This window comes from Salmo salar, chromosome 21 (assembly GCF_965601325.2).
Source record: "Salmo salar chromosome 21, fSalSal1, whole genome shotgun sequence".
NCBI classification, from domain to species: Eukaryota; Metazoa; Chordata; class Actinopteri; order Salmoniformes; family Salmonidae; genus Salmo; species Salmo salar.
In genome coordinates this window covers 56712616-56725000 of record NC_138311.1, presented here as the reverse complement: position 1 = coordinate 56725000, position 12385 = coordinate 56712616, and the positions used below count along the sequence as shown (strand labels likewise).

Genomic DNA, 12385 nt, shown 5'->3' with positions numbered 1-12385 from the left:
GAGTCCATGTTTGAACCCTGTCTAAACCATGTAATGATATTACTAGAGTCCATGTTTGAACCCTGTCTAAACCATGTAATGGTATTACTAGAGTCCATGTTTGAACCCTGTCTAAACCGTGTAATGGTATTACTAGAGTCCATGTTTGAACCCTGTCTAAACCATGTAATGATATTACTAGAGTTCATGATTGAACCCTGTCTAAACCATGTAATGATATTACTAGAGTCCATGATTGAACCCTGTCTAAACCATGTAATGATATTACTAGAGTCCATGATTGAACCCTGACTAAACCATGTAATGATATTACTAGAGTCCATGATTGAACCCTGTCTAAACCATGTAATGATATTACTAGAGTCCATGTTTGAACCCTGACTAAACCATGTAATGGTATTACTAGAGTCCATGTTTGAACCCTGTCTAAACCATGTAATGATATTACTAGAGTCCATGTTTGAACCCTGTCTAAACCATGTAATGGTATTACTGGAGTCCATGATTGAACCCTGTCTAAACCATGTAATGGTATTACTAGAGTCCATGTTTGAACCCTGTCTAAACCATGTAATGATATTACTAGAGTCCATGATTGAACCCTGTCTAAACCATGTAATGATATTACTAGAGTTCATGTTTGAACCCTGACTAAACCATGTAATGATATTACTAGAGTCCATGATTGAACCCTGTCTAAACCATGTAATGATATTACTAGAGTCCATGTTTGAACCCTGTCTAAACCATGTAATGATATTACTAGAGTCCATGATTGAACCCTGTCTAAACCATGTAATGGTATTACTAGAGTCCATGTTTGAACCCTGTCTAAACCATGTAATGATATTACTAGAGTCCATGTTTGAACCCTGTCTAAACCATGTAATGATATTACTAGAGTCCATGTTTGAACCCTGTCTAAACCATGTAATGGTATTACTAGAGTCCATGATTGAACCCTTTCTAAACCATGTAATGATATTACTAGAGTCCATGATTGAACCCTGTCTAAACCATGTAATGATATTACTAGAGTCCATGATTGAACCCTGTCTAAACCATGTAATGGTATTACTAGAGTCCATGTTTGAACCCTGTCTAAACCATGTAATGATATTACTAGAGTCCATGTTTGAACCCTGTCTAAACCATGTAATGATATTACTAGAGTCCATGTTTGAACCCTGTCTAAACCATGTAATGATATTACTAGAGTCCATGTTTGAACCCTGTCTAAACCATGTAATGGTATTACTAGAGTCCATGATTGAACCCTGTCTAAACCATGTAATGATATTACTAGAGTCCATGTTTGAACCCTGTCTAAACCATGTAATGATATTACTAGAGTCCATGTTTGAACCCTGTCTAAACCATTACAATGGTATTACTGGAGTCCATGTTTGAACCCTGTCTAAACCCTTACAATGGTATTACTAGAGTCCATGTTTGAACCCTGTCTAAACCATATAATGGTATTACTAGAGTCCATGTTTGAACCCTGTCTAAACCATATAATGATATTACTAGAGTCCATGATTGAACCCTGTCTAAACCCTTACAATGGTATTACTAGAGTCCATGTTTGAACCCTGTCTAAACCATGTAATGATATTACTAGAGTCCATGATTGAACCCTGTCTAAACCATGTAATGATATTACTAGAGTCCATGTTTGAACCCTGTCTAAACCATGTAATGGTATTACTAGAGTCCATGATTGAACCCTGTCTAAACCATGTAATGATATTACTAGAGTCCATGTTTGAACCCTGTCTAAACCATGTAATGGTATTACTGGAGTCCATGATTGAACCCTGACTAAACCATGTAATGGTATTACTAGAGTCCAAGTTTGAACCCTGTCTAAACCATGTAATGATATTACTAGAGTCCATGTTTGAACCCTGTCTAAACCCTTACAATGGTATTACTAGAGTCCATGTTTGAACCCTGTCTAAACAATGTAATGATATTACTAGAGTCCATGTTTGAACCCTGTCTAAACCATGTAATGATATTACTAGAGTCCATGATTGAACCCTGTCTAAACCATGTAATGATATTACTGGAGTCCATGTTTGAACCCTGTCTAAACCATTACAATGATATTACTAGAGTCCATGTTTGAACCCTGTCTAAACCAATACAATGATATTACTAGAGTACATGTTTGAACCCTGTCTAAACCCTTACAATGGTATTACTAGAGTCCATGTTTGAACCCTGTCTAAACCATGCAATGGTATTACTAGAGTCCATGTTTGAACCCTGTCTAAACCATGTAATGGTATTACTGGAGTCCATGATTGAACCCTGTCTAAACCATGTAGTGGTATTACTACAGTCCATGATTGAACCCTGTCTAAACCATGTAATGATATTACTGGAGTCCATGTTTGAACCCTGTCTAAACCATTACAATGATATTAATAGAGTCCATGTTTGAACCCTGTCTAAACCAATACAATGATATTACTAGAGTCCATGTTTGAACCCTGTCTAAACCCTTACAATGGTATTACTAGAGTCCATGTTTGAACCCTGTCTAAACCATGCAATGGTATTACTAGAGTCCATGTTTGAACCCTGTCTAAACCATGTAATGGTATTACTGGAGTCCATGATTGAACCCTGTCTAAACCATGTAATGATATTACTAGAGTCCATGATTGAACCCTGACTAAACCATGTAGTGGTATTACTAGAGTCCATGACTGAACCCTGTCTAAACCATGTAATGATATTACTAGAGTCCATGTTTGAACCCTGACTAAACCATGTAATGGTATTACTAGAGTCCATGATTGAACCCTGTCTAAACCATGTAATGGTATTACTGGAGTCCATGATTGAACCCTGTCTAAACCATGTAATGATATTACTAGAGTCCATGATTGAACCCTGTCTAAACCATGTAATGATATTACTAGAGTCCATGATTGAACCCTGTCTAAACCATGTAATGATATTACTAGAGTCCATGTTTGAACCCTGTCTAAACCATGTAATGATATTACTAGAGTCCATGATTGAACCCTGTCTAAACCATGTAATGGTATTACTAGAGTCCATGTTTGAACCCTGTCTAAACCATGTAATGATATTACTAGAGTCCATGTTTGAACCCTGTCTAAACCATGTAATGATATTACTAGAGTCCATGTTTGAACCCTGTCTAAACCATGTAATGATATTACTAGAGTCCATGTTTGAACCCTGTCTAAACCATGTAATGGTATTACTAGAGTCCATGATTGAACCCTTTCTAAACCATGTAATGATATTACTAGAGTCCATGATTGAACCCTGTCTAAACCATGTAATGATATTACTAGAGTCCATGATTGAACCCTGTCTAAACCATGTAATGATATTACTAGAGTCCATGATTGAACCCTGTCTAAACCATGTAATGGTATTACTAGAGTCCATGTTTGAACCCTGTCTAAACCATGTAATGATATTACTAGAGTCCATGTTTGAACCCTGTCTAAACCATGTAATGATATTACTAGAGTCCATGTTTGAACCCTGTCTAAACCATGTAATGATATTACTAGAGTCCATGTTTGAACCCTGTCTAAACCATGTAATGGTATTACTAGAGTCCATGATTGAACCCTTTCTAAACCATGTAATGATATTACTAGAGTCCATGATTGAACCCTGTCTAAACCATGTAATGATATTACTAGAGTCCATGATTGAACCCTGTCTAAACCATGTAATGATATTACTAGTGTCCATGTTTGAACCCTGTCTAAACCATGTAGTGATATTACTAGAGTCCATGATTGAACCCTGTCTAAACCATGTAATGATGTTACTGGAGTCCATGTTTGAACCCTGTCTAAACCATGTAATGGTATTACTAGAGTCCATGATTGAACCCTGTCTAAACCATGTAATGATATTACTAGAGTCCATGTTTGAACCCTGTCTAAACCGTGTAATGGGTACGTGGAAAAAGTGACGTACAAACATGACAGCGATGTTCTCCAGCAAGTTAGAGCTGTGAAGACGGTAAGTCCGGTCTTCCCAGCAGCTCATCACATGGACACAAGGCTTCTGCTGATGGATGGGCAGGTAATTGTAATGCCTTGAGACGGATACAGAGTCAAAGTTTACTAGGTAATTAGCGTTTGATGTCGATGCTTTTAAACTCCACGGGCTGGTTTATCAGACACAGATTAAAGTCCAATTCTGGATATTGAGGGCACAGTTTTCTGGAACCCTCTACATTGGACTAACAGGCATGATTAAATGGAGAATTTCTAAAAATCGGAAAAGCTTTCTCTCTAAGTCCAGGACTTAAAAAATCTGTGTCTGGGAAACTGCCATTGCGTGACTTCAGGATCAATTCAACAAGGTAGAAGTACCTGTTTCCACCAATTAAGTGGGGTTTCTCTGGGGGTGTGGTGGACTGGCACGGAGACTGCCAGAGCCCAGGTTTGGGGTCCTGGGTGTCCATCAGGGGGGTACTGTCGAGATCCTGACCATCCCACACCGTCTCTGCTACTGGCTTCTCCACCTTCCTCCTACCGCTGACCTGGGGAGAGCCCTCCTGGACGTTCCCAAAGTTACCTACACACACACACACACACACACACACACACACACACACACACAAGGATAGAACAGAGTAGAATACAATATGAGATGATATAATAAAGTTGAAGACAGAAGAGGAGAATAGAAAGGAGAGGACAGGAATACAGTAGAGTAGAGAGGGAGAAGAGGTGGAGAGGAAGAGAAGGGAGGAGAAGAGAGGAGAATAGTACAGTAGAGAGGAGGAGAGACAGAAGAAGAGGAGAGTAGAGTAAAGAAAGGTAGAGTAAACTAGAATAGAGTAGAGTAAACTAGAGTAGAGCAGAGTAGAGTAAACTAGAATAGAGTAGAGGAGAGAAGAGGAGAGGAGGAGAGTAAACTAGAATTGAGTAGAGTAGAGAAGAGGAGGAGAGTAAACTAGAATTGAGTAGAGTAGAGAAGAGTAGAGTAGAGGAGAGTAGAGCGGAGCAGAGTAGTGTATAATAGAGCAGAGTAGTGTATATAGAGTAGAGTAAAGAAGAGCAGAGTAGTGTATAATAGAGCAGAGTAGTGTATAATAGAGTAGAGTAAAGAAGAGTAGAGTAGTGTATAATAGAGCAGAGTAGTGTATAATAGAGTAGAGTAAAGAAGAGTAGAGTAAACTAGAATAGAGTAGAGAAGAGGAGAGTAGTGTATAATAGAGTAGAGTAGAGCAGAGTAGTGTATAAAAGAGTAGAGTAGTGTATAATAGAGTAGAGTAGTGTATAATAGAGTAGTCTATAATAGAGTAGAGTAGTGTATAATAGAGTAGAGTAGTGTATAATAGAGTAGAGTAGTGTATAATAGAGTAGAGTAGTCTATAATAGAGTAGAGTAGTCTATAATAGAGTAGAGTAGTCTATAATAGAGTAGAGTAGTGTATAATAGAGTAGTGTATATAGAGTAGAGTAGAGTAGTGTATAGTAGAGTATAACAGAGTAGAGTGGAGTAGTGTAAAATAGAGTAGAGTAGTGTATAATAGAGAAGAGCAGAGTAGTGTATAACAGAACAGAGTAAAGTAGTGTATAATAGAGCAGAGTAGAGTACTGAGTAGAGTAGTGAATAATAGAGTAGAGTAGTGTATAATAGAGTAGAGTACAGCAGAATAGTGTATAATAGAGCAGAGTAGAGCGGAGTAGAGGAGAGTAGTGAATAAAAGAGTAGAGTAGAGTAGTGTATAATAGAGTAGAGTAGTGTATAATAGAGTAGTGTATAATAGAGTAGAACAGAGTAGTGTATAATAGAGTAGAGCAGAGTAGTGTATAATAGAGTAGAGTAGAGCAAAGTACTGTATAATAGAGTAGAGCAGAGTAGTGTATAGTAGAGTAGTGTATAATAGAGTAGAACAGAGTAGTGTATAATTGAGTATAGTGTATAATAGAGTAGAGCAGAGTAGTGTATAATAGAGTAGAGTAGAGCAAAGTACTGTATAATAGAGTAGAGCAGAGTAGTGTATAGTAGAGTAGTATATAATAGAGTAGAGTAGTGTATAATAGAGAAGTGAATAATAGAGTAGAGTAGTGTATAGTAGAGTAGAGCAGAGTAGTGTATAATAGAGTACAGTATTGTATAGTAGAGCAGAGTAGAGTAGTGAATAATAGAGTAGAGTATAATAGAGTACTGTATAATAGAGTAGAGCAGAGTAGTGTATAATAGAGTAGAGTAGAGCAGAGTAGTGTATAATAGAGTAGAGTAGAGCAAAGTACTGTATAATAGAGTAGAGCAGAGTAGTGTATAGTAGAGTAGTGTATAATAGAGTAGAGCAGAGTAGTGTATAATAGAGTAGAGCAGAGTAGTGTATAATAGAGTAGAGCAGAGTAGTGTATAGTAGAGTAGTGTATAATAGAGTAGATCAGAGTAGTGTATAATAGAGTAGAGCAGAGTAGTGTATAATAGAGTAGAGTATTGTATAGTAGAGCAGAGTAGAGTAGTGAATAATAGAGTACAGTATAATAGAGTACTGTATAATAGAGTAGAGCAGAGTAGAGTAGTGTATAATAGAGTAGAGTAGAGCAGAGTAGTGTATAATAGAGTAGAGTAGAGCAAAGTACTGTATAATAGAGTAGAGCAGAGTAGTGTATAGTAGAGTAGTGTATAATAGAGTAGAGCAGAGTAGTGTATAGTAGAGTAGAGTAGTGTATAATAGAGTATAGTAGTGTATAATAGAGTATAGTAGAGTAGAGTAGTGTATAATAGAGTAGAGTAGTGTATAATAGAGTAGTGAATAATAGAGTAGAGTAGTGTATAATAGAGTAGAGCAGAGTAGTGTATAATAGAGTAGAGTAGTGTATAATAGAGTATAGTAGTGTATAATAGAGTATAGTAGAGTAGAGTAGTGTATAATAGAGTAGAGTAGTGTATAATAGAGTAGTGAATAATAGAGTAGAGTAGTGTATAATAGAGTAGAGCATAGTAGTGTATAATAGAGTACAGTAGTGTATAGTAGAGCAGAGTAGAGTAGTGGATAATAGAGTAGAGTATAATAGAGTATTGTATAAAAGAGTAGAGCAGAGTAGAGAAGAGTAGTGTATAATAGAGTAGAGCGGAGTAGAGTATAATAGAGTAGAGCAGAGTAGTGTATAGTAGAGTAGTGTATAATAGAGCAGAGTAGAGCAGAGTAGTGTATAATAGAGTAGAGCAGAGTAGAGCAGAGTAGCGTATAATAGAGTAGAGTATAATAGTGCTGTATAATAGAGTAGAGTAGAGCAGAGTAGCGTATAATAGAGTAGAGTATAATAGAGTAGTGTAAAATAGAGTAGAGCAGTCTAGAGTAGTGTATAATAGAGTAGTGTATAATAGAGTAGAACAGTATAGTCGTGTGTAATAGAGTAGTGTATAATAGAGTAAGTAGAATAGAGTAGTGTATAATAGAGTAGAGTATAATAGAGTAGTGTAGTGTATAATAGAGTAGAACAGTATAGTAGTGTATAGTAGTGTAGAGTAGTGTATAATAGATTAGAGTAGTGTATAATAGAGTAGTGTATAATAGATTAGAGTAGTGTATAATAGATTAGAGTAGAGTAGTGTATTATAGATTAGAGTAGAGTGTAATAGAGTAGAGTAGTGTATAATAGAGTAGTGTATAATAGATTAGAGTAGTGTATAATAGAGTAGTGTATAATAGAGTAGTGTATAATAGAGTAGTGTATAATAGAGTAGTGTATAATAGAGTAGAGAAGTGTGTAATAGAGTAGTGTATAATAGAGTAGAGTATAATAGAGTAGAACAGTATAGTAGTGTAGAGTAGTGTATAATAGAGTAGTGTATAATAGTGTAGTGTATAATAGAGTAGAGTAGTGTATAATAGTGTAGTGTATAATAGAGTAGAACAGTATAGTAGTGTAGAGCAGAGTAGTGTAGAGCAGTGTAGAGGGGAGTAGAGTACAGGAGTGTAGCGTAGAGTAGTGTAGAGTAGAGCAGAGTAGAATAGAGCAGAGTAGTGTACAGTAGTGTAGTGTAGAGTAGAGTAGAGCAGTGTAGAGTAGAGCAGTGTAGAGTGGAGTAGATGACAGTAGTGTAGAGTGGAGTAGATGACAGTAGTGTAGAGTAGAGTAGAGCAGTGTAGAGTAGAGCAGTGTAGAGTGGAGTAGTGTAGAGTAGAGCAGTGTAGAGTGGAGTAGATGACAGCAGTGTAGAGTAGAGTAGAGCAGTGTAGAGTAGAGCAGTGTAGAGTGGAGTAGATGACAGTAGTGTAGAGTAGAGCAGTGTAGAGTAGAGCAGTGTAGAGTGGAGTAGAGCAGTGTAGAGTAGAGTAGAGTAGAGTAGAGCAGTGTAGAGTGGAGTAGATGACAGTAGTGTAGAGTAGAGTAGAGCAGTGTAGAGTAGAGCAGTGTAGAGTAGAGCAGTGTAGAGTGGAGCAGTGTAGAGTGGAGTAGATGACAGTAGTGTAGAGTAGAGTAGAGCAGTGTAGAGTAGAGCAGTGTAGAGTAGAGCAGTGTAGAGTGGAGTAGATGACAGTAGAGTAGAGTAGAGTAGAGCAGTGTAGAGTGGAGCAGTGTAGAGTGGAGTAGATGACAGTAGTGTAGAGTAGAGTAGAGCAGTGTAGAGTAGAGCAGTGTAGAGTAGAGTAGTGTAGAGTAGAGTAGAGTAGAGCAGTGTAGAGTGGAGTAGATGACAGTAGAGTAGAGTAGAGTAGAGCAGTGTAGAGTGGAGCAGTGTAGAGTGGAGTAGATGACAGTAGTGTAGAGTAGAGTAGAGCAGTGTAGAGTAGAGCAGTGTAGAGTAGAGCAGTGTAGAGTAGAGCAGTGTAGAGTGGAGTAGATGACAGTAGAGTAGAGTAGAGTAGAGCAGTGTAGAGTGGAGCAGTGTAGAGTGGAGTAGATGACAGTAGTGTAGAGTAGAGTAGAGCAGTGTAGAGTAGAGCAGTGTAGAGTAGAGTAGTGTAGAGTAGAGTAGAGTAGAGCAGTGTAGAGTAGAGTAGTGTAGAGTAGAGTAGAGTAGAGCAGTGTAGAGTAGAGTAGTGTAGAGTAGAGTAGAGTAGAGCAGTGTAGAGTGGAGTAGATGACAGTAGAGTAGAGTAGAGTAGAGCAGTGTAGAGTGGAGCAGTGTAGAGTGGAGTAGATGACAGTAGTGTAGAGTAGAGTAGAGCAGTGTAGAGTAGAGCAGTGTAGAGTAGAGTAGTGTAGAGTAGAGTAGAGTAGAGCAGTGTAGAGTAGAGTAGTGTAGAGTAGAGTAGAGTAGAGCAGTGTAGAGTGGAGTAGATGACAGACTGTCAGTGATTTATCAATACTTACCAACAGACAACTCAAAGCTGATGGGTTTGTCTCCGATCTTTCTGTCGATCATCGTGGCCTCGAATACCGTTCCGAACAGCAAAAAGTTGTCCTTGTCATTGAGCTGAGGGGAGGGGAGGGACGGGACAGGAGAAAACAGGACAAAATAGGTTCAACACTGAAATGAGTAAGAGTGTTCTGTCTATGTCTTTCTGTGTGTGTATAAACCCCAAGTAGATAAGCTGTAGTCATGGCGTCAGCTAAACAAATCTTCCATCATTACCAAAACTCTATATATCTCTCCTCACCTGAGGTGGAGACTCCACCGGTATCACCTCCGCCCCAAGGGCCTTGGCTTTCTCTTCCTCCACCGCTCCTCCTCCTCCTCCTCCTCCTCCTGCCCCCTTAGGGTCCTTTCCTGCTGCTTTACCTGCCTTAGCGTCCTTCAGAGGTTTGACTAACCGGGACAGCTTGGACTCCCCTCCTCCTCCTCCCCCACCTGACAGTATCTCTACAGCCAGTTCCAGGTATACCCTTCCTCTCCAGGACACCCCTTCCCCGACCCCCTCGTTCAGTTCGGGGTTGTCGTCCACCATAGAGAAGTTACGGGCCGAACCGTAGATGTTGACCCAGGCCGGTCCGAACGTAGGGAGGAAACCTGGAGACAGAGGGAAGAGATTATAACACATGACCGTTATATTAACATACTGAGACAGACTGGAACTCGAGACAACAAAATGGCACCTTGTTCTCCACTTTTGGAACTACTTTTGGTACTACATAGGGAATAGGGTTCTATAGGGCTCTGATCTAAAGTAGTGTACTATATAGGGAATAGGGTTATATAGGGCTCTGGACAGAAGTAGTGTACTATATAGGGAATAGGGTTATATAGGGCTCTGGACAGAAGTAGTGTACTATATAGGGAATAGGGTTCTATAGGGTCCTGGCCAAAAGTAGTGTACTATATAGGGAATAGGGTTCTATAGGGCTCTGGTCTAAAGTAGTGCACTATAAAGGGAATAGGGTTCTATAGGGCTCTGAACTAAAGTAGTGTACTATATAGGGAATAGGGTTCTATAGGGCTCTGGACAGAAGTAGTGCACTATATAGGGAATAGGGTTCCATTTTGAAAACATCGTATAATTCATCCTATAACAAAGCATGATGTCAGTCAGCCAGCCAGCCAGCCAGCCAGCCAGCCAGCCAGCCAGCCAGCCAGCCAGCCAGCCAGCCAGCCAGTCAGTCAGTCATAACCCCTGACCTTTGTCCCCATCCTGTTTGTTGGAGATCCTCCGCAGGTCTATGTAGTGTGTTCCTATGGCCACGTCGTTCATACTGCCCTCGTCCCACACCTGGATCTTCAGCCGTTGACACAGGGGAGGGAACATCTCAGTAAATATTATCTGCTCGTTCCACTCAGGGTCTGCTGTACTTTTCTGGGTGGACGTTCTGCCCTGTAACAGCGAGACAGAGAGACAGAGAGAGAGAGAGAGAGAGAGACAGAGAGACAGAGAGAGAGAGAGACAGAGAGAGAGACAGAGAGAGAGAGAGAGAGAGAGAGAGAGAGAGAGAGACAGAGAGACAGAGAGAGAGAGAGAGACAGAGAGAGAGAGAGAGAGAGAGAGAGAGAGAGAGAGAGAGACAGAGAGAGAGAGAGAGAGAGAGAGAGAGAGATATGAAGTAGCTAGGACCAAGTGTTCTTCGCACTTCTGTCTGTGGCCTGTTCTTGTAGCCTGGTCCAGAATATGTTGGTGCTGTCTTGCCAACTCTTATGGCTTATTGTCAACTGTGACAATACAGACAATACACATTTTAACAGCTCAATGACCTTACTGTAGAATCATGTACTGGTGTCTGTCTCCTTATCAATAACCTTACTGTAGAATCATGAGTCTGTCTGTCTCCTTATCAATAACCTTACTGTAGAATCATGTACTGGTGTCTCTCTCCTTATCAATAACCTTACTGTAGAATCATGTACTGGTGTCTGTCTGTCTCCTTATCAATAACCTTACTGTAGAATCATGAGTCTGTCTGTCTCCTTATCAATAACCTTACTGTAGAATCATGAGTCTGTCTGTCTCCTTATCAATAACCTTACTGTAGAATCATGTACTGGTGTCTGTCTGTCTCCTTATCAATAACCTCACTGTAGAATCATGTACTGGTGTCTGTCTCCTTATCAATAACCTTACTGTAGAATCATGAGTCTGTCTGTCTCCTTATCAATAACCTTACTGTAGAATCATGTACTGGTGTCTGTCTCCTTATCAATAACCTTACTGTAGAATCATGTACTGTGTCTGTCTGTCTCCTTATCAATAACCTTACTGTAGAATCATGTACTGGTGTCTGTCTGTCTCCTTATCAATAACCTCACTGTAGAATCATGTACTGGTGTCTCTCTCCTTATCAATAACCTTACTGTAGAATCATGAGTCTGTCTGTCTCCTTATCAATAACCTTACTGTAGAATCATGTACTGGTGTCTGTCTCCTTATCAATAACCTTACTGTAGAATCATGTACTGTGTCTGTCTGTCTCCTTATCAATAACTTTACTGTAGAATCATGTACCAGGGTCTGTCTGTCTCCTTATCAATAACCTTACTGTAGAATCATGTACTGGTGTCTGTCTCCTTATCAATAACCTTACTGTAGAATCATGAGTCTGTCTGTCTCCTTATCAATAACCTTACCATCTGTTTGAAGAAGGTCACCACCACGTATGGGTCTATGAGGGCTGTGTTGTCCCCTATGAAGGCCTTGGTGACGTTAGCCATGATGGAGGAGTTGTTACGAGGCAGACCCTCCGCTCGGTACACCTTCACATAGAACCTGGCCCAGGGACGCTCTGAGGGGAACCCCTCGGGAACCAACAAGTTCCTGGGTCAAAGGTCAGAGGGTGAAAACATTTTGAGAGAGAATGGCATCTGAATGGACTATCTTCCTGGACTAACCTCCTGGACGAGCCTCCTGGGCTAACCTCCTGGGCTAACCTCCTGGGCTAACCTCCTGGGCTAACCTCCTGGGCTAACCTCCTGGGCTAACCTCCTGGGCTAACCTCCAGATCTGTTTGAGCTGTCTTTTTAACTTCATT

At 39.8% G+C, this 12385-nt stretch overlaps 1 protein-coding gene across 1 annotated transcript in view; it reads right to left on the bottom strand.

Moving 5' to 3' along the window:
* fer1l6 (fer-1 like family member 6) overlaps nucleotides 1–12385 on the bottom strand; it is a 75639-nt gene that overhangs the window by 47594 nt on the left and 15660 nt on the right. Inside the window, exons 9-14 of the mRNA XM_082967247.1 lie at nucleotides 11985–12171; nucleotides 10548–10740; nucleotides 9592–9941; nucleotides 9305–9407; nucleotides 4386–4590; nucleotides 3985–4105 (exon numbers count right to left, since the gene is read on the bottom strand). Of these exons, the coding sequence (XP_082823373.1) occupies nucleotides 3985–4105; nucleotides 4386–4590; nucleotides 9305–9407; nucleotides 9592–9941; nucleotides 10548–10740; nucleotides 11985–12171 (1159 nt within the window). The remainder of the gene's footprint in view (nucleotides 1–3984; nucleotides 4106–4385; nucleotides 4591–9304; nucleotides 9408–9591; nucleotides 9942–10547; nucleotides 10741–11984; nucleotides 12172–12385) is intronic.